The 20,197-nt window shown below is 48.7% G+C and overlaps 1 protein-coding gene across 8 annotated transcripts in view; it reads right to left on the bottom strand.

Moving 5' to 3' along the window:
• LOC139228566 (transducin-like enhancer protein 4) overlaps positions 1–20,197 on the bottom strand; it is a 211,216-nt gene that overhangs the window by 157,442 nt on the left and 33,577 nt on the right. For all 8 annotated transcript variants that reach the window (XM_070859683.1, XM_070859689.1, XM_070859687.1 and 5 more), the window contains exon 4: positions 17,796–17,840. In XM_070859683.1, the coding sequence (XP_070715784.1) occupies positions 17,796–17,840 (45 nt within the window). The remainder of the gene's footprint in view (positions 1–17,795; positions 17,841–20,197) is intronic.

The following is a 20,197-nucleotide window of genomic DNA, read 5'->3' as shown; positions in this document are numbered from 1 at the left end:
CAGCTGTGGGTGTTGTTAAGGGCACTACAGTTGACCCATACATTAAAGTCATCTCTTTCACTCCATTATTCATTGCAGCCTGCAGGGAGCATCATGGGTTGGTAACAGAACCTGCCTCATTTAATGGAAGGATAAAACTATATCCGACTGGCTCCGTAAATAGCCCATGATACGCCCTGCTCAGTTTGCCTTGCTGTGTTTTACTGTAACTGTCAGCTGTGGCTCAGTGGGCAGCACACTCATCTCTGAGTCAGAAGGTTGTGGGTTCAAGTCCCACTCCAGGGACTTGAGCACATGAATCTAGGCTGACACTCCAGTGCAGTACTGAGGGAGCGCTGCACTGTTGGAGGAGCCATCTTTCAGATGAGACGTTAAGCCGAGGCCCCGTCTGCTCTCTCAAGTGGACGTAAAAGATCTCATGGCACTATTTCGAAGAAGAACAGGGGAAATTATCCCCGGAGTCCTGGCCAATATTTATCTCTCAATCAACATGACAAAAACAGATTATCTGGTCATTATCACATTGCTGTTTGTGGGAGCTCGCTGTGCGCAAATTGGCTGCCGCGTTTCCTACATTACAACAGTGACTACACTCCAAAAGTACTTAGTTGACTGTAAAGCGCTTTGAGACGTCCAGTGGTCATGAAAGGTGCTATATAAATGCAGGTCTTTCTTTCTGTTGACCCCTCCACCTGCATTGAGGTGTTCCTGGACAACGCATTGTGACTTACCCCATGCAAAATAGATCCATTTAAAAAGAGGATTGGTAGTAGAATAAAGTTAAACCAAAGCAAATGTGTTAAAGCGTTTTCCTCTTTTTATTCTCAGTGTCAACATCTGGGACTTCCAGGTCAGGAGCCGAACAGCCAAATGCAAAAACAATGTTCCCTCTACAGTGCTTCAACAACATGTCGTAACCTCTCAACCTCAGAACCACGGACCCTGCTACACCAGTCTTGACATTTTCATTTCCCATGTCAGCCAACCTTGTGACCTTTCTGAGCAAAGCTGCCAGAACAGTAGTACACGAGCATCTGTTACAGCCTCTCTGTGCGAGATTGCCAACTTAACACCAGTCGGTGCCAACTTTCGGGCAATTTTGCGCTGCGGACTTACACCCATTTGGAGGGGGCGTACGGCTGCCTGAGTTCATTGTGGGTCGTAGGTTCCCGACAGCTGCCGATATATTTAACCCATTAGTCCGGGCTACATTCAAACTCAGGCCAGAGAGCTGCCAAGATACCCAGGTAAATCCTGACAAGATACCAGGGTAGATGCGGCGAGGGCCCCAGGTTGGTGGGAGAGCTCGCGCGCAGTCAGCCCATATCAGATATCCGCTGGCTCTGTGTGAGGTTCTGTCAGTTATCACAGGGATTCCTAATATTTTCCCTGCTAATACTAACCCACAGCATCACCATCCCACCGGAGCGGGCAGCCAAGCTCCTGCCCCTGACCACTGCTGGAAAATGTACACCTGTGGACTTCAGCTGAGGATGGGATTCTGTTCTGCTGTGATGCCTTCCACAGTCAAACAGCATGCCAAGTCTCACTGTCTGGGCTCGCACACATGTAGAATGGGCAGTGGGGAAAGGTATTGGGAGGAGTACCTGGCACTATGGAACCATATCCAGCAGGAGTTTAATACCTTCAGGAGGGACGGAGGATAGGAAATTGGCAACAAAAGATACTTTCACATCAAAAAAATACCTTTCTTTTTTGAAGGAGACTGAGATTTGCAGTATTTATGTATGTAAGTATCAAAGAATCTTAAGATCTAATCCACAGTGGCACACAGGAGCTAAATATTTCAAACCCAGGGGCCGAAATTCAGTAACATCCCATTTGGGGATGGTAACCGAGGCAACGCACGGCTGGACGAAATTGGGGTTACCGCCCAGAGAGGAAGTGGAGCGCATTGTCGGACGCCCCACTTCCTCTCGGGGACGGGACCGTTGCACTAAGCGCGGTAAGTTTCCAACGCTACGCATAGCGCTGGCTGGAGAACAGGGCCCTCCCCTTCCGCTCTGCAGTGGGGCGAGGGGCCACCACTTCTCCACTGGGGAGCGGGGTGCCGTGGCCGTGGCCGTGGCCGCAGCCCGGCACAGAAGCTGAGTGCCGGGCTGAAAAATGGCGGCACGGACCCCACAACAATCGTCAACGAAAGGCCGTACCGGCAAGTCGGCCATCGAGACAAAATGGCGGCACGCACCTCGACCGTTAATTTTCGCCCCGCGAGCGGAGTTCAAACTGGTTCGCGGCCCGTGAGCCTGGCGCGAACATCACCCGCAGAGGCCTCACGGGCCGTTACCCAATTTCCGTTCGGGGGTGAAACCAGGTCGCCGCCGCAGTGGCCCGAGCCGCTACCGGCGAGAGCTGGGCGCTGCCAGTGTGCGCCTCTGCGAACCCTCGCGCAATGATGTGGAAGATGGTAGCAGCTCTGCGCTTCAGGCGAGAAATCGTTTGCGCCACGTTAGCGTACCCCGGGAAGTGCTAACAATGCAAATTCCGCCCGCCCCCACCCCAGTGTTAGAAGGTACTTCAAAGCTCCCTGTACCAACACTAAGGACCATAAATCTAAGGTAGTCACCAATAAATCCAACAGGGAGGTCAGGTGAAACCTCTTTAACCAAAGAGTGACAAGAATGTGACATTCCCGACCACGTGAAGTAGCTTGGGAGAGTAACATAGACGCTTTTAAGAGGGAGCTAGATAAGTGCGCGAGGGAGGAAGGAAGTAGGGTGGGAGGAGACTGTGTCTCCCGTTGTAGGTTCAGTGGGAGACCCACGGAGCCCCCAGAGAAATGGCGAGAATGGGAAGCCACATGTTCCCACATCTGAAAAGTTCGAAGAGCTGGCAAAAACATACAGTGGTGCACACACACCCGTTGTGGCTCAGTGGGCAGCACACTCGCCTCTGATTAAGAAGGTTGTGGGTTCAAGTTCCACTCCAGGAATTTGAGCACAAAAATCTAGGCTGACACTCCAGTGCAGTGCTGAGTGAGTGCTGCACTGTTGGAGGTGAGTGCAAAAGCTCCCATCATCATCATCAGAGATAGTCCCTCGAAATCGAGGAAGACTTGCTTCCACTCCAAATATGAATTCTTAGGTGACCGAACAGTCCAAAACGGGAATTACAGTCTGTGTCACAGGTGGGACAGACAGTCGTGTCTCCGGTGTCCTGGCCAATATTTATCCCTCAATCAACATCACTTGGTCATTATCACATTGCTGCTTGCTGTGCACAAATTGGCTGCCGCGTTTCATACAATCCAACAGTGACTACACTCCAAAAGTATTTCATTGGCTGTAAAGCGCTTTGAGATGTCTGGTGGTCGTGAAAGACGCTATATAAATGCAAATCTTTTTTTCCAGTTAAAGGAAGCTCTGTTGCTTCATTTACCCACGGTCGTTGCTTTTGCTCTACTCCTCATGGGAGTTGAATCCTTTCTTGGGATCCGGCCCTGCACTAGCTCAGCCTCGTGGTCACTTTGAGAATGTGAGGCGCAACACAGACTGGTAGCAGGTTAGCAGGCCGGTGGGAGGGTGGCGTGGGGTGTAGAGAAGGTCGGTTATCTAACCAGATGCCATCCCCACCAGATGACCCATGAAAGTGATTGTTCCAGCAGACACTACAAGGTAGGGACTAGCAAATATCCTTGAGTGACTTCTCCCCTTCCTAGAGCTGGGAAGCAGATTGTCGTACACAAAATGCCACACCAACCCAAGTCAGTGTAATGTATGCACCTGTGAGTATGCTCACAGGTTTGTAGAGCTGTTGCCAGGCCGCCTGCAATTTCTGCGGTCTGGAAGAGTCCGTGTTCCATGTTTTTATGGAGTGTGCGAGGTTGCAGCCCCTGTTCCATTATTTAAAGGGGCTGCTCCTCAATTTCTGGTTGCACTTCAGTCCCACACTCCTGATCTTTGGGCACCCTGTGCGGAGGGGAGCGGGCAGGTCCGAAGGCCTCCTCGTAGGACTGCTCCTGGGCACGGCCAAGGGGGCCATCAGCCGGGTCCAGGCAGCGGGCGGTCGTTCAGCCTGACTGCCTGCCTCTCTTCCGCGCGTACATCCGGGCCAGGGTGTCCCTAGAGATGGAGCACGCGGTGTCCGTACGCTCGCGGCCTTCCGCGAGAGGTGAGCACCGGAGTGACTGGAGTGCATCGTCACCCCCGGCAACCAAATTTTAATTTGACTCTTTATGTTTTAGGGTCTAATTTGTTTTAATTGCCGGGTTTTTAGTGTCCCCCTCCCCTTTTATAGGGGGCACTTGGAAAAAAAATATATGATTTTAGTGCCCAAAAAAACCCCCCAAAAACCAAAAAAAGGGCCTTGAAAAATGTTTGGTGTTTCTTCCAGATTGGGGGGCACTTGATTTAATGTTTACTTTTTCTTCCCAAAAGAGTTGTAGAGCTGTTGCTGGCACGGCCAAGGGGGCCATCAGCCGGTCCAGGCAGCGGGCGGTCGAGGGGGTCGTTCAGCCCGACTGCCTGCCTCTCTTCTGCGCGTACATCCGAGCCAGGGTGTCCCTGGAGATGGAGCACGCGGTGTCCACCGGTACGCTCGCGGCCTTCCGCGAGAAGTGGGCGCCGGAGGGACTGGAGTGCATCATCACCCCCGGCAACCAAATTTTAATTTGATGTTTTTTTGTCTAAAAGTTTAATTTGTTTATTGTGCCGGTTTTAGTGCCTCCCCCACCTTTTAGCCCGGGGGGGCACTTGTATAATTTGTGTTTTAGTGCCCTAAAAAAAAACAAGGGGGCACTTGAAAAGTTTTTGGAATGTGCTCCCCGCCCCCCTTTAATCAGGGGGCATTTGTTTATTGTCTTCACCAAAAGAGTTGTAGAGCTGTTGCATTGTGAGTGGCTTAGCCAGTCACGTGATGTTCACAAGACTCAATAAAACCCCAGCCCGTTGGGTCTAGGTCATCCACGATGAGGTATGCAGTTGTGAGCCTGGTGGATGAACTGCTAACGTGTAGTGCGATTGTTAAACCTTTGTTAATAGACCAACTAGTTCTTAATAGCAATGTGCTGCTATAAATTCTGAAGCAAAGAACTCTTGAAGCAAATACATTACAGTCAGTTAACTTGGCACACATCAAATAATGAAACTTCGAACCTTAGTGGCCTGCACAGTTCAGTATCATACTTAACACACTGATCCAGTGAGGATGTCCGAGGATCCAGAAGGAATGAAACATAGAAACATAGAAAATAGGTGCAGGAGTAGGCCATTCGGCCCTTCTAGCCTGCACCGCCATTCAATGAGTTCATGGCTGAACATTCAACTTTAGTACCCCATTCCTGCTTTCTCGCCATACCCCTTGATCCCCCTAGTAGTAAGGACCTCATCTAACTCCTTTTTGAATATATTTAGTGAATTGGCCTCAACAACTTTCTGTGGTAGAGAATTCCACAGGTTCACCACTCTCTGGGTGAAGAAGTTCCTCCGCATCTCGGTCCTAAATGGCTTACCCCTTATCCTTAGACTGTGACCTCTGGTTCTGGACTTCCCCAACATTGGGAACATTCTTCCTGCATCTAACCTGTCTAACCCAGTCAGAATTTTAAATGTTTCTATGAGGTCCCCTCTCAGTCTTCTGAACTCCAGTGAATACAAGCCCAGTTGATCCAGTCTTTCTTGATAGGTCAGTCCCGCCATCCCGGGAATCAGTCTGGTGAACCTTCGCTGCACTCGCTCAATAGCAAGAATGTCCTTCCTCAGGTTAGGAGACCAAAACTGTACACAATACTCCAGGTGTGGCCTCACCAAGGCCCTGTACAACTGTAGCAACACCTCCCTGCCCCTGTAGTCAAAATGTCACACATTTCAATCTTTCGAAATAGTTTTTAATTCCTGCTTATGCAACCGTGCACTTCCCTGGGATGTCCTTTATTTTTGTTTCCTCTTTTTGCCACGAGAGTCAGGGATAAATAGTTAAGAGTACCAGTTTTTGAACCTCCTCACAAGCCATTATTATCTGAATGGTGACAGATTAGGAAAAGGGGAGGCGCAACGAGACCTGGGTGTCATGGTACATCAGTCATTGAAGTTTGGCATGCAGGTACAGCAGGCGGTTAAGAAAGCAAATGGCATGTTGGCCTTCATAGCAAGGGGATTTGAGTACAGGGGCAGGGAGGTCTTACTACAGTTGTACAGGGCCTTGGTGAGGCCACACCTGGAGTATTGTGTACAGTTTTGATCTCCTAACTTGAGGAAGGACATAAGGACATTCTTGCTATTGAGGTAGTGCAGCGAAGGTTCACCAGACTGATTCCCGGGATGGCGGGACTGACATATCAAAAAAGACTGGATCAACTGGGCTTGTATTCACTGGAGTTCAGAAGAATGAGAGGGGATCTCATAGAAATGTTTAAAATTCTGACGGGTTTAGACAGGTTAGATGCAGGAAGAATATTCCCAATGTTGGGGAAGTCCAGAACCAGGGATCACAGTCTAAGGATAAGGGGTAAGCCATTTAGGACCGAGATGAGGAGAAACTTCTTCACCCAGAGAGTGGTGAACCTATGGAATTCTCTACCACAGAAAGTTGTTGAGGCCAATTCACTAAATATATTCAAAAAGGAGTTAGATGTAGTCCTTACTACTCGGGGGATCAAAGGGTATGGCGGGAAAGCAGGAATGGGCTACTGAAGTTGCATGTTCAGCCATGAACTCATTGAATGGCGGTGCAGGCTCGAAGGGCCGAATGATCTACTCCTGCACCTATTTTCTATATTTCACACCAGATGCCCCGCTGCTACCTTTACCGCACCGAATGGGATGCAAGTACGGGCACCGCCCGATGGATTGTGCCAAATCCAAACCACACTGTGCCAGTGTGCCCCAGGAGAAATTGAGCCTGTGGTTAAAGGACTTTGTCGCTTCAAGTCCTGTATTTACACTAGACGTGTCGAAGCTCATAAAGAGGGCATCAATAACTGAAGCCGAAAGTATATTGTTCCTTAAACTCGGTCGTACTTTCTGTTGTATCTTCTATCCTTGATCTGTCGATTACAAATGCATCAATCCTTTTGAAGGCCTCCTGTGTTCTCAGCAGATGCCATAACTCAATTTCATAAGACCTTCTAAGAGTAAGTGCAACATAGTAATGCTTAATTCATGTGTTGGTCAAGTGACTAAAGCGAAGGGAGCAAGCAGACGGTAACCTTGGCAAGATGGATTTGTTCCAAGGTAACGAGCCTACGCTGCAGAGACAACGAAGGAAAATAAATATCGAAATAAAATGTCTTTTATGTTGAGGTGTTGATACAGTTTGGGGGGATATCAATAGCTGCTCTCATAATTGAAAAAAGAACTGTTTGGCAGTGCAGTTGTAGAATATTCCAGATCATTATTGCTCTGCGATGCATTGTTCCATCAGCTCAATTCAGGGTTGTCTAGTCTCAATTGTCTACATCGCAGAAAGCTCGATTAATGGCTCTCCCACAAGTCGCGGAGTAACTTCTCTTCAGGGATGGGACCGGTTACAGTTTTTTAAGTCACGAGTAGAGACGATAAGAACTTTTACATTATGATTATATTAACATAATGAGGGAGCTTCCAAGTTACGACCCTAAGTGTCAGCTGTGGCTCAGTGGGTTGTCGCCTCGAGTCAGAAGGTTGTGGGTCTTGAGCACAAAAATCTAGGCTGACACTCCAGCGCAGTGCTGAGGGAGTGCTGCACTGTCAGAGGTGCCGTTTTTCAGATGAGACGTTAAACCGAGGCTGCGTCTGCTCTCTCAGATCCTATGGCACCAATTCAAAGAAGAACAGGGAAGTTATCCCCGGTGTCCTGGCCAATATTTATCTCTCAATCAACATAACAAAAAACAGATTATCTGGTCATTATCACACTGCTGTTTGTGGGAGCTTGCTGTGCGCAAATTGGCTGCCGCGTTTCCTCCATTACAACAGTAACTACACTCCAAAATGTACCTTTGTAAAGCGCTTTGGGACGTCCGATGGTCGTGAAAGGCACTATATAAATGCAAGTCTTTCTTGGGACTATTTCTAGCCTTCAAATTCCACCAATATACTCACGAAGACTCAGCAACTAAGCTTGCACTTTATTTATTTATTTTTTTTTACACAGTGAGATTTGCCCTGTTTAAATTTTGTGGGTTTCAAATTTGTAAAGGGCTGTCTTTTCATTGCTAGATAAATCCTAAATCAGAACGCCACAACTGTTGGTATCCAATTGATAGAAATTTTACGCAAAATAAAGGAACATTATTTAAACTGTGTGCTTGGTCCCCCCCCCCCCGTAAGTTTTATGGTATGCACCTAAGCCGCCCCAGGAGACAAAAAGCTTCAACACCTAAATTAAAGGCTGTTTTTCCAATTGGGATTATCTTAATACTTGGGTTACTGCCAACATTAAAATAATACCATTCGGAAATCCCAGCCTCAGGGGTCCTGGGGGGCAGCACTTAAACCGAATTCGCTCCTCCACAAACAACCTGCATTTATATAAGCATCTTTAACATAGTAAAACATCCCACGGCGCTTCACAGGAGGAGCGCTAACAAGATTTAACACTGAGCCACACAAGAAGATATTAGGTAGGTTTTGAGGAGCATCTTAAAAGGAAGAGAGAGAGAGGTAGAGAGGTGGAGAGGTTTAGGGAGGGAATTCCAGAGCTTCGGGCCTAGGCAGTTGAAGGCACGGTTGCCAATGGTGAAGCGATGAAAATCGGGGATACGCAATAGAGCAGAATTGGGCAAACTCCCTTATTTTCCCCTGCCAAAGTTCCACTGGAGGCTAAAAGGGATGGGAGGGAAGCCTAACCCGAGCATGTACAGTAATTGAAGACCCAGCAACGGCTTGTGGGATACACAAACGGTCAGGTCCTCTACAGAGCGGTACCAGTAATGGGAGGGCCACTCATTTGCCAGCAGTGACACTCCTTCAATGTAATAATGTCAACATCAACAACAAAAAAATGTCTTCCATCGGGCCTAGCATGCAATTGCCGGTCACATCACTTCCTGTTTCCTGTGGACGCCACCCCTGCCATTGCTGATAGATGTTCAAGTCGTCCAGTGCAGATCAGAGACCTTTTAACCATCCCTGGATCTCCGCTGTCTGCTTCCAGTCATGGTCTTGACCATTCCCAGGCCCGTGCCTCCATGGCAACAGACATTGTACTTCAAAAAGTAATTCACTGCGTGAAGTGCTCTGAAACACTTTGACAGCGAGACATAAACACGCGTATCACTTAAACCCCAAGAGCGGCCTCACCCACTCACTACTAATTCATTCCCCTCGTCTTCTCCCTCACTCCTTTCAACCTTGACGGTGTCCTGCTCTATGAGCCTTCACTATATTCTTTAATTTTAATAAAACACAGACGGGTATACAGCCTGGGAGAGCAATGGGGCAAGCTGCTGGAAGTCTTGAAGCTGAAAATCACTGCCGGTCAGAGTTGGCAGTTATATAATAAACTCTTTCTGTTTTTTTTTAAACTCTGTGGTGCAGACTTGGTTCCTGCTTCTGACCTCCTGAATCAAACCCACAGCGTCCTTAATCTGTAAATAGCAGCTGCATGATCACTGCAAACACTAGCCACTCGCTGACTTTTTAAGGAAAAGAAATGGAATTTGCTTCAGTTTTAATATTGAAAGTCTCCCTTTGGTGCCAGAAGAGTTCATGAAATTCTAGGATATCATGATAATAAACGGTGTATATGATTTAAATAACAAAAAATTATAGTGACACATCTCCTCAATAAGCAATAAACTATTAGAATAATGTAGTCATGCCGCCCTTGTTTAAGGCTATTGGTTACAGTGCTCTATTTTATGTCAATTGGATCTTGGCACCCAGGTTTATCACGTATAATATTTAATACCATTTTGCGGTGTCACTCACTGCATCACACACATTGCATTAGTAAATGCCCAGCTCCCAAGGCTCTTCGATACAAGAATACGGTAGTCAAGTATTTAAATTACATCATCATCATAGGCAGTCCCTCAGAATTGAGGAAGACTTGCTTCCACTCCTGAAGTGAGTTCTTAGGTGGCTGAACAATCCAATGCGAGAGCTACAGACTCTGTCACAGGTGGGACAGATAGTCGTTGAGGGAAGGGGTGGGTGGGACTGGTTTGCCGCACGCTCTTTCCGCTTGATTTCTGCATGCTCTCGACGTTGAGACTCGAGGTGCTCAGCGCCCTCTCGGATGCACTTCCTCCACTTAGAGCAGTCTTGGGCCAGGAATTCCCAGGCGTCAGTGGGGATGTCGCACTTTATCAGGGAGGCTTTGACGATGTCCTTGTTGCGTTTCCGCTGCCCACCTTTGGCTCGTTTGCTGTGAAGGAGTTCCGAGTAGAGCACTTGCTTTAGGAGTCTCGTGTCTGGCATGCGGACTATGTGGCCTGCCCAGCAGAGCTGATCGAGTGTGGTCAGTGCTTCAATGCTGGGGCTGTTAGCCTGAATGAGGGCTGATACAATATACTGAGCGAATGTACATAGAATTACACAGCACAGAAACAGGCCATTCGGCCCCACTAGTGGATGCCGGCATTTATGCTCCACACAAGTCTCCTCCCAAGTTACTTCACCTCACGCCATCAGCATTATCCCTCTATTCCTTTCTCCCTCATGTACTTATCTGGCTTCCCCTTAAATGCATCTCTGCTGTTTGCCTCCACCACTTCATGTGGTAGCGAGTTCCACATTCTCACCACTCTGAATGTACCCTTGCACTCTGACACCAGGGGAGAAATAATGTAGCGTGCCGTTTGGGGCGATTCCGATGCCAGCTTCCAGTTCAGCGCTCGAGGAGGGAAGTGGAGCGCTGAATCAAGTGCTACCACTTCCCTTGGAGCGCTAAACCGGCAAAAGATGCGGTAGCATTTCAGCATGGCCCAATGTCGAGGGCAGCGCTGCCAGTAAGGGAGGCGCCTTCCTTCCTTTAAAGGAAAGGCCCATTGCTGCAGGCTCTGCATGAAATCGATGTCCCTCATCGCTGACGGCAACCGCGATCCCCGACGATCAGCACCAAGCACTGAAACAGAATACAGGCCGGCAATTGCGGCCGAAGGAAATGGTGAAGAAATGGTCCAAGAAATTGAAAAACATTTTTTATTGACACAAGTGGCTTTACCTTTAGATACCGCTCCCAAAGCGGCCAGCCTCCCTCATGACGCCTCCTGCAGCTGCTGGTGCGGTCGCCCGGCGATGCTGCAGGGGCGGAACCGAAGTTCGGCTCCAGCGTGCTGCGGGGGGTGATGCGCAGCGCAATGACATCACGATCTCCGGGGCGCACGAGGCCGTGGTGCTAGAGGTTACCGCCGGTGCAAGCCTCCACAGGAATTCCGCGGGCGTCAGTACTCTCGGCGCACCTGGTCGCGCCCCATTATCGCCCCCCCCCGGAGGCGCTAACGGGGGTGGGGAGGGGGCGCAAAGGCGGCCAATTTCTAGCTGTGGAAAGTGTTTTCCCACCGAGTGCAAGAAAAGAGAGAGACAAGGATTGCTGTGAACACCAGGCTTAGTGAAATCGAAAACGCTGTACTGCACCTATTCTGGCCCACAGGGGTTGTGTCAAGCTCAATCATCTCCCCTGTCTCTGCATTGACAACAGGAAGATACAGCAAGTGTTCAGAGTCATGCCACATCTTGCTCAAATCTTGAAATACACTGCCTTCTTTGAGGAGCTCAATTCTTTTAGTCAGAAGTTCTGTTAAAGCTTGCGCCTTTCCACTCCACTACATCGGGGTGAAGGCACTGGCTGTATAGGGCTCTCTTAGCTGGGTCCTTAAATGCCCCGGCATTGACTTTTTTGCGGCACTGCTTCTGCTGCCCCCTCCGCTTTGGGACGATGTTGATGTCGATGATGGATCGGATTAGGCGATGGTCCGTCCAGCAGTCGTCAGCTCCTGTCACCCCGCTGGAGTGGAACTAAACTACGGAACCTGTTCAACCTGCGCCATCTCCAGGCCAGATCCAAGGCCACCCCAACCTCTGTCATCGAGCTACAGTATGCGGACGATGCCTGCACCTGCGCACATACAGAAGCTGCACTCCAGGACATAGTCGACGTATTTACTGAGGCGTATGAAAGCATGGCCCTTACGCTAAACATCCGTAAGACAAAGGTCCTCCATCAGCCTGTCCTCACTGCACAGCACTGCCCCCCAGTCATCAAGATCCACGGCGTGGCCCTTGACAACGTGGACCACTTCCAATATCTCAGGAGCCTATCAACAAGAGCAGGCATCGAGATCCAACACTGCCTCCAGTGCGCCAGTGCTGCCTTCGGCCACCTGAGGAAAAGAGTGTTTGAAGACCAAGCCCTCAAAACTGCCACCAAGCTCATGGTCTACAAGGCTGTAGTAATACCTGCCCTCCTGTATGGCTCAGAGACATGTACAGTAGACACCTCAAGTCGCTAGAGAAATACCACCAATGATGTCTCCGCAAAATCCTACAAATTCCCTGGAAGGACAGGCACACCAACATCAGCGTCCTCATTCAGGCTAACATCCCCAACAGTGAAGCACTGACCACACCCGATCAGCTCCAGTGGGTAGGCCACATAGTCTGCATGCCAGACACGAGACTCCCAAAGCGAGTGCTCTACTTGGAGCTCCTTCACAGCAAACGAGCCAAAGGTGGGCAGCGGAAACGCGACAAGGACACCCTCAAAGCCTCCTTGATAAAGTGCGACATCCCCACTGACACCCAGGAGTCCCTGGCCCAAGACCGTCCTAAGTGGAGGAAGTGCATCCGAGAGGGCACTGAGCTCAAGTCTCAACACAGAGAGCATGCAGAAATCAAGCGCAGACAGCGGAAAGAGCACGCGGCAAACCAGTCCTACCCACCCCTTCCCTCAACGACTATCTGTCCCACTTGTGACAGAGACTGTGGTTCTCGTATTGGACTGTTCAGCCACCAAAGAACTCACTTCAGGAGTGGAAGCAAGTCTTCCTCGATTCCAAGGGACTGCCTATGATGATGATGACATCGGGGTGTTTTTAATGGCAATTTTGGGTACAAAATGTTAGAAGCTGTCGACAGTGAATCATTGGTCAATAGTGAGATTGCAAAAGAACGGTCTTCATTGGCTTGCAAACAGACAAATCCGTGCCTCTTTCCCTCTGAAGGACCTCTCTTTGGGAGCGGACAATGTCAGCCAAGTTTCCCATTTCTGATCCCTCTCCAGTACAGGTACATGGATGCCGGGTCATGATCGGGCTGGGGTGTACTGCACCCCATGGTTGAATAACCTATTGGCACTCTCTGCTGAGGTTCACTCTTGGAGATGATATCTTGGGTGAGGTCCCAGAGAGCAGCCGGTGCCTGCAGAACTGTACCCCAGCGTGAGTCAGCATTCTCGCGAGAGGAGAAAAACAGAAAGAAAAAAAAAAAAACAGGAATTCTCATCTTAAATCCATTCCCATGACAACCTGGCCCACAGAGGAAGAAAACAGCTACGGCGATTGGTATAGTCTGCAGAAAATTAATTTCAGCGGTACGTGTTGCATTAGGAATGGGGATGGGGGTGAATGAACTGCGAGCACCCTAATTTGACCCAATCAATTCTGATGAAGGATCTATACCGGAAACTGTTGGTTTTCTTTTCACATGCTGACTGAACAAAGCTGTTTTGTACTTGCTGCAATTTCTGTATTTCTTCTCGAACTTTCACTGTTTGCAAGGTGTCCCCCCACCCTCCAATCCCCTCCCCCCACCCCATATCATCCCCACCCAACCCACCCCATATCCTCCCCCAAAAATGGAAAATTCAGTCAGGACTCTCTTGCACAGGCTCTGCAAACAGGCATCCAGACCAATTCATTCTCACCCCCACCTCAAAATAACTCAACTAGAGATGACTAAATGGCTGTGTTTTAAACTGAGAATAAGAACAGTTGCATTTACTGTGCCCTCGAGCCTGTTCCGCCATTCAATTAGATCATGGCTGATCTGTATCTCAACTCCATTTAACCGCCTTGGTTCTGCATCCCTTAATAACGTTACCTTTCAAAAATCGATCAATCTCAGTTTTGAAATTTTCTATTGACCCCCCAGCCTCAACAGCTTCATGGGCGAGAGTTTTGCAGATTTCCACTACCCTTTGTGTGAAGAGGTGCTTCCAGGACTCACCTCTGAACAGCCCAGCTCTAATTTTATTATGTCCTCTTGTTTTGGATTCCTCCACCGGAAGAGCTGGTTTCTCTCTATCTACACTATCAGATCCTTTTATCATCTTAAACACCTCAATTAGACCACCCATAATCTCTACACTCCAGGGAATACAAGCCTGGTCCTCGAAATTGAACCCTTTTAGCACACAGCATCTTCACATCATGAACTGCGATTGTGGTGCAGACAAGGATCGGTGGCCATTCCGCACCAACCCGTCTCACAAGTGGCCAGCCGATAACAGACCAGTTAGCCACTTTTCAGTGGCGGTGAGTGAGTGAGTGAGTCCCCGAATTGTGCTACAGGCGCTTCAAAGCTCGGAAGAACCACCACCACAAGAGAGACGGGACCTCAGTTGACCATCTTAACTGCGAGACCTCCCTTCCCACAATGCCACATTTCCCGCCAGTATTGCCCCGGAGTGCTGGCCTAGCTTGATGAGCTCAGGTCTTGGTGTGGCCTTGAAAACCCACAACTGTCTGAGTCAGAGGCAAAAGTGCTGCCTACTGAGCCAAGCTAATTTTGTCCCTAGTTGGCAACCATACCCTGCTTTGCAGCAGTTCCTTCTGGTTAAAGTGGTTCAGATGCTGACTCTGTCATTACCGCCTACTTGCCCCTGTGGTTTCGATGCAGTAAGCTCGCTCGAACACTCCTATACAGGCAGCAGAGTTTACATGTACCAAAAAAAAGTATATATATATATATTAAAAAAAAACAGGAGCAGCTTTAATTATACAATGCCCACAGACCACAAACTAATCGCGGCACAAACATATCACATGAGCATTTTTTTTCCCCCTGCGGTTGTTTGCCATCCAGACCCATGCTGACATCATCGAGCAGAATGCACAGCGACCTCCCTACGCCCGAGCTCTGTGACTGCCACAGGTCCACGGTTAAGGCCTTCTGTGATGACAAAGTCAACCACACCATTGGCCTTCCCGTCGCCAGTCACTGCCGCAGAAGCTGTGCCCAAAATCTTTCCCTGCCAGGAAAAGCCTCGGGAAAAGTGACGGCAAGGGCTGCTGTGTCCCCAAATTTAAAAAGGGAATATAGTGGAAAAACTAAAAAGCAGCCAAAGCGCTTGCCGTTCGGATATTACTTCCAGTAAATAACAAACCGCTGCAGTAACTCGTTTTTTTTTTTTGTTTGGATGTTACAACGGATAATTGCAAGAAAGACGGACCACAGGAAGGCAGACAGTGTTTAATCAGGACAAATGCCTCGAGGCGCAAGCACCACGCCAGCTGTTGATCCTACTGTAGATCGGTTTTCCTCTGGGCCCTTTGATGCATTATTCCCAGCCAGCGAGACGGAAACATTCTATCGTAATCACTTTCCACGGTTTGACTCCCCCACCCAACGTCCACTGATTGGTCTCGCTTCCGTCAAACACAAAAAATATGACCAACTGGTCCTCAGCCAACATTGAGAGAGAAAAAAAAAACAGAAAATGCTGGAGATATACAGCGAGTCGATTGGCCACTGAAAGCGCTGACGCTGCACTGTACGTTGTCAATAGTGAATGGGTTAACGTGCGCCATTTTAACAAAAACATTTGCTCCTTTTGAAATAAACAGGCAAAAGATGTTGAACCAGCTGGGGCTCTTTTCTTTAGAGGGGTGACCTAAGAGATGTCTTTAAAATGATGGAGGGTAGATATGGAGCCGGTGTTTCCACTTGTGGGGGAGTCAAAAACTAGGGACCATAAATATGAGATAGTCACCAAAAAATCCAGAGACAAACTTCTTTACCCAGAGAGTGATCAGAATGTGGAACTCACGACCATAAGGAGTGGTTGAGGCGAATAGCTTAGATGCATTTAAGGGGAAGCTCGATAAACAAATGAGGGAGAAAGGAATAGAAGGATTTTCTGACAGGGTTAGATGAAGAGTGGTGGGAGGAGGCTTGTATGAAGCATTAACACTGGCATTGACCAGCAGGGCCGAATGGCCTGATTCTGTGCGGTAAATTCTATGTACGAACACATCAACATTGATAATGCTGCACAGCACAATTTCAACCAAGAAGAAAGGTGAATATTTCGGATTTGTTTGGTTCTCTGGCTGTGGGGGATTCCGGTAAACCTGGATTGTTGGCCTTGCCTTAATCCCCGGAGATGGGCGAGCGTTTCAAACCACTGCAGTCAGCTTGCTAGACCATTTCAGGAGGGGATTAAGGGCCAACCAGTGTGGGACTGGAGTCATGTGTCGGCCAAATCAGATAGGGATAGCAAGTTCCCTTTCCTGACAGACAACAGTAAATCATTTGGGTTTTTAGGACAATTTGGCAACTCGCTTGGTCACGGTAATCAAATGTATTCATCTCAATTGCCGTGGGGACACCTTAACCTCTGTGTTGCTGGTTCAGTAGCAGAACTGCCACGCATGGTCACCTCAAACATTGTTGCTTTTCCATTCCGACAGCCCTATTGTGTATAGACGGCCTTCTCTGCTTTCACTTCAAATTTGCAATTAGAATGCATAATAATAGCTTTTAAGAGGAAAGTGGATAAATATTTGGGGCTGAGGTGGAGGGTAAAGAGTAATTTGAAGGGTTGTAGAATTGAAGAGTTGTATCGAACCCTGGTTAGACCACACTTAGAGTACAGCGTGCAGTTCTGGTCGCCATATTATATAAAAGGATATAGAGGCACTGGAGAGGGTGCAGGGAAAATTTACAAGGATGATACCAGAAATGTGAGGGTGTATATATAGCTCCGGAATGGATGAACAGGCTGGGTCTCTTTTCTCTTGAAAAGGGAATGCTGAGGGGTGACCTAATAGAAGTCTTAAAAATTATGAAAGGTTTTGATAGAGTGGATAGAGAGAGAATGTTTTCATTTGTGGGGAAGAGCATAACTAGAGGCCATCAATGTAAGATAGCCATCAAAAAATCCAAAAGGGAATTCAGAAGAAACTTCTTTACCCAGAGAGTGGTGAGAATGTGGAAGTCGCTACCATGGAGTGGTTGAAATGAATAGTATTGATGCACTTAAAGGGGAGGCTAGACAAACACGTGAGCGAGAAGGGAAAAGAGGGTTATGCTGATAGAGTTAAATGAGGAAAGACAGGGGGAGGCTCGAGTGGAGCATAAACGCTGGCAATGGGCTGGTTGGGACAAATGGCCTGTTTCTGTGCCATTTATCCTATGTAATGGGAAGGGTCTGGAAACTGGCACTGTTTCAGAGAGCTGGCACAGACGGGATGGGCTGAACGGCCTACTTCTGTGCTGTACGGTTCATTGAAAGAATGGACTGCTGGTTATACTGGTAGATAGGAGCACGGGTATTAAGGACATTCTGTCTGGCCTGCTTTAGGGGCCTCCATTCGCAAAGTGGCCGAGCTGATTAGCCGGGGCTTTGGGAATGGGCGGGGGGCAGCGCTGGCAACACCTGCTTCACCGCCCCACGTTAGTCTGTCCCGGCCTGCTGCCTGCAACAGGATCGTGGCTATATCCGAAGCTATTCCTGTGGGGATCCTGCCATCACCGCTCGAGACGGATGATAATGGAACGCGGAGACACATCGCAGCCTGTGACTGCAGCGTGCAGATAAGAGGAATTAGTGTCAGTCTGCAGAAGGAAGACGCGGTAACACAGATTAATGGAGCAGCACAGCCGGCAAACGGTTGGGAGGGCAAGGCTTACCTGTTTGTGCATTTCAATGTTCAGGCCGTAGGACATTTCATAGTACTGGAAAACAAAAGGGGAGAAAAAAAAAGAGAGAATATTACAAGCTGGGAAAACTGAAAATTAGCAGGTTAAAGTTCACAAGGCCTTTACATAGCGCAGAAACAGGCCAGTCGGCCCCAACTAGCCTATGTCGGTGTTTAATGCTTCACACGCGCCTCCTCCCACCCGGTCAACATATCCTTCTATTCTCCCTATCAATCAGTCACTGATTTGTTGATAAAAACATGAAAACGACACGTTTCTGAAGTGTTTGTGTTAGGTAAGGGTGTCATGGGATAAGGAGCCACGGTAAGTAAATGGAGCCGAGCTACAGATCAGCCATGAAGGAACTCTACAGAGGCACCTCGGACTCCTCTGCCTACGAGACTCTGCACTGCTTCTGCCCCATGACTTCCATCGCAGGCTAACCTGGATTTATTTCCCCGAGCTGAACTGCACATTCTTTCGGCTTTACCTTGCTGCTGCATTAGCTCATGGGCAGAGGTTTGCCCCTCTGCTCGCCCTTGGACTGAGGTCCACTGCTAATTTCCTGGACTAGTCTCCGCTGCCCTCTTGGTCTTCTGGGTCTGTGCTCCATTCTTCCATTGGCTCCTCTTCTTCCTCATCTACTTGCAACCCCTCAAATGACATCTTGAATGCTGATGACAGCCAGCTCTACGTCTCTGCCACTTCACTCGACGCCTGCAACTACCTCGGTCCCAGCAGGCTGCCTGCCCAGCATCAAGTCACAACTGGCCGAAACTCAGCATCAGGAAAACCGAAGCCACCATTTTCATCCTTTGCCGTGAACATAAGAATTCAGAGCAGGAGTTGGCCATACAGCCCCTTGAGCCTGTTCCGCCATTCAATAAGATCATGGCTGATCTTCCATCTCAACTCCACTTTCCTGCCCGATCTCCATATGCCTGGATTCCCTTACAGTCCAAAAAACACAGTGGATCGATCTCAGTCTTGAACATGCTCAACGACTGAACATCTGCAGCTCTTTGGGGTAGAGAATTCCAAAGGTTCACAACCTTCAGCGTGAAGAAATTTCTTCTCATCTCAGTCTTAAATGGCTGATCCCTTATCCGGAGACTATGTCCACTAGTTCTAGACTCTCCAGCCAGGGTAAACAGCCTCTTAGCATCTATCCGGTCAAGCCCTTTAACAATCTCGTACGTTTCAATAAAGTGTGAACTCTATTCCTTTGCCAGTAATCCCATTCCCCTCCTGGACCAGCTGCTCAGCCTAAACCAGACAGTACAAAACTTGGATCCCATTTGACCATCGCCAAAGATCATTTACGTCCATCTCCGCAACATCTGCCCATCCCTCACTGCTGCTGAAGCTGTTATTTATCCGTGCTTTGATCACTTCCATGCTCAATTTCTCCAATATCCTCTTTGCCAGCCTCCCATTGGCCAGCATCCAGAAACTCCAAGCTGTTGGGAACTCAACTGCCCTTATCCGACCTTGCACCGAGCCCAATTGGCCAATCACCAACCTATGCTGGCTTTCTGTCTTTGAGTACACAAATCTAGCCAAACACTCCAGTGCAGTGCTGAGGGAGTACTGCACGGTCAGAAGTGCCTTCTTTTGGATGAGATGTTAAACCAAGTCCCCGTCCGCACTCAGGTGGACGTAAAAGATCCCATGGCACTATTTCAAAGCAGAGCAGCGGAGTTATCCCCGGTGTCCTGGCCAATATTTATCCCTCAATCAACATAACAAAAACAGATTATCTGGTCCAATCATCACATTGCTGTTTGTGGGAGCTTGCTATGTGCAAGTTGGCTGCTGCATTTCCCACATTACAACAGTGACTACACTCAAAAAATTACTTCATTGGCTGTAAAGCGCTTTGAGACATCCGGTGGTCGTGAAAAGCGCTATATAAATGCAAGACTTTCTGTCCCCCAACGCACTGAATTTAAAATTCACGCCCTTGCCTTTGAATTCCCACGTGCCTTCGCCCCATCCTAACTCTGCAACCTCCAGCACCGTTACTTCCCCAGTGCGCCCTTCAGTACTCCAAGTCCGGCCTTTTATACCTCGCACCCTCCTCCCACTGGTGGCACAGTCACCTGTGGCCTCTGGAATTTGCTCTCTAAACCCCTCTGCCTCTCTCCGCCTTTGTCCCGTCCACTGACCCCTGCTCACCTCTCCAAATAGTCAGCTGAGTAAGTAGGGGGAGGAAGCCAGCCAGGAATCCATGACCCAATCAGCGACGTGTGATGGAGACAAGGAGAGAGACGCAGATTCGGCTCAGCCACAGCCCTCTCATGGTACAGCAACATGCCAACGCTCACACATGAAGAATCATTACTCTGGTGAGTTATTGCTGGGTCACAGACACTCAGCATTAGTCATTGCCT

Source organism: Pristiophorus japonicus, chromosome 18, assembly GCF_044704955.1.
Source record: "Pristiophorus japonicus isolate sPriJap1 chromosome 18, sPriJap1.hap1, whole genome shotgun sequence".
NCBI lineage: Eukaryota > Metazoa > Chordata > Chondrichthyes > Pristiophoridae > Pristiophorus > Pristiophorus japonicus.
The sequence above is the reverse complement of the archived record's forward strand: the minus strand, read 5'-3'. Positions and strand labels throughout refer to the sequence as shown.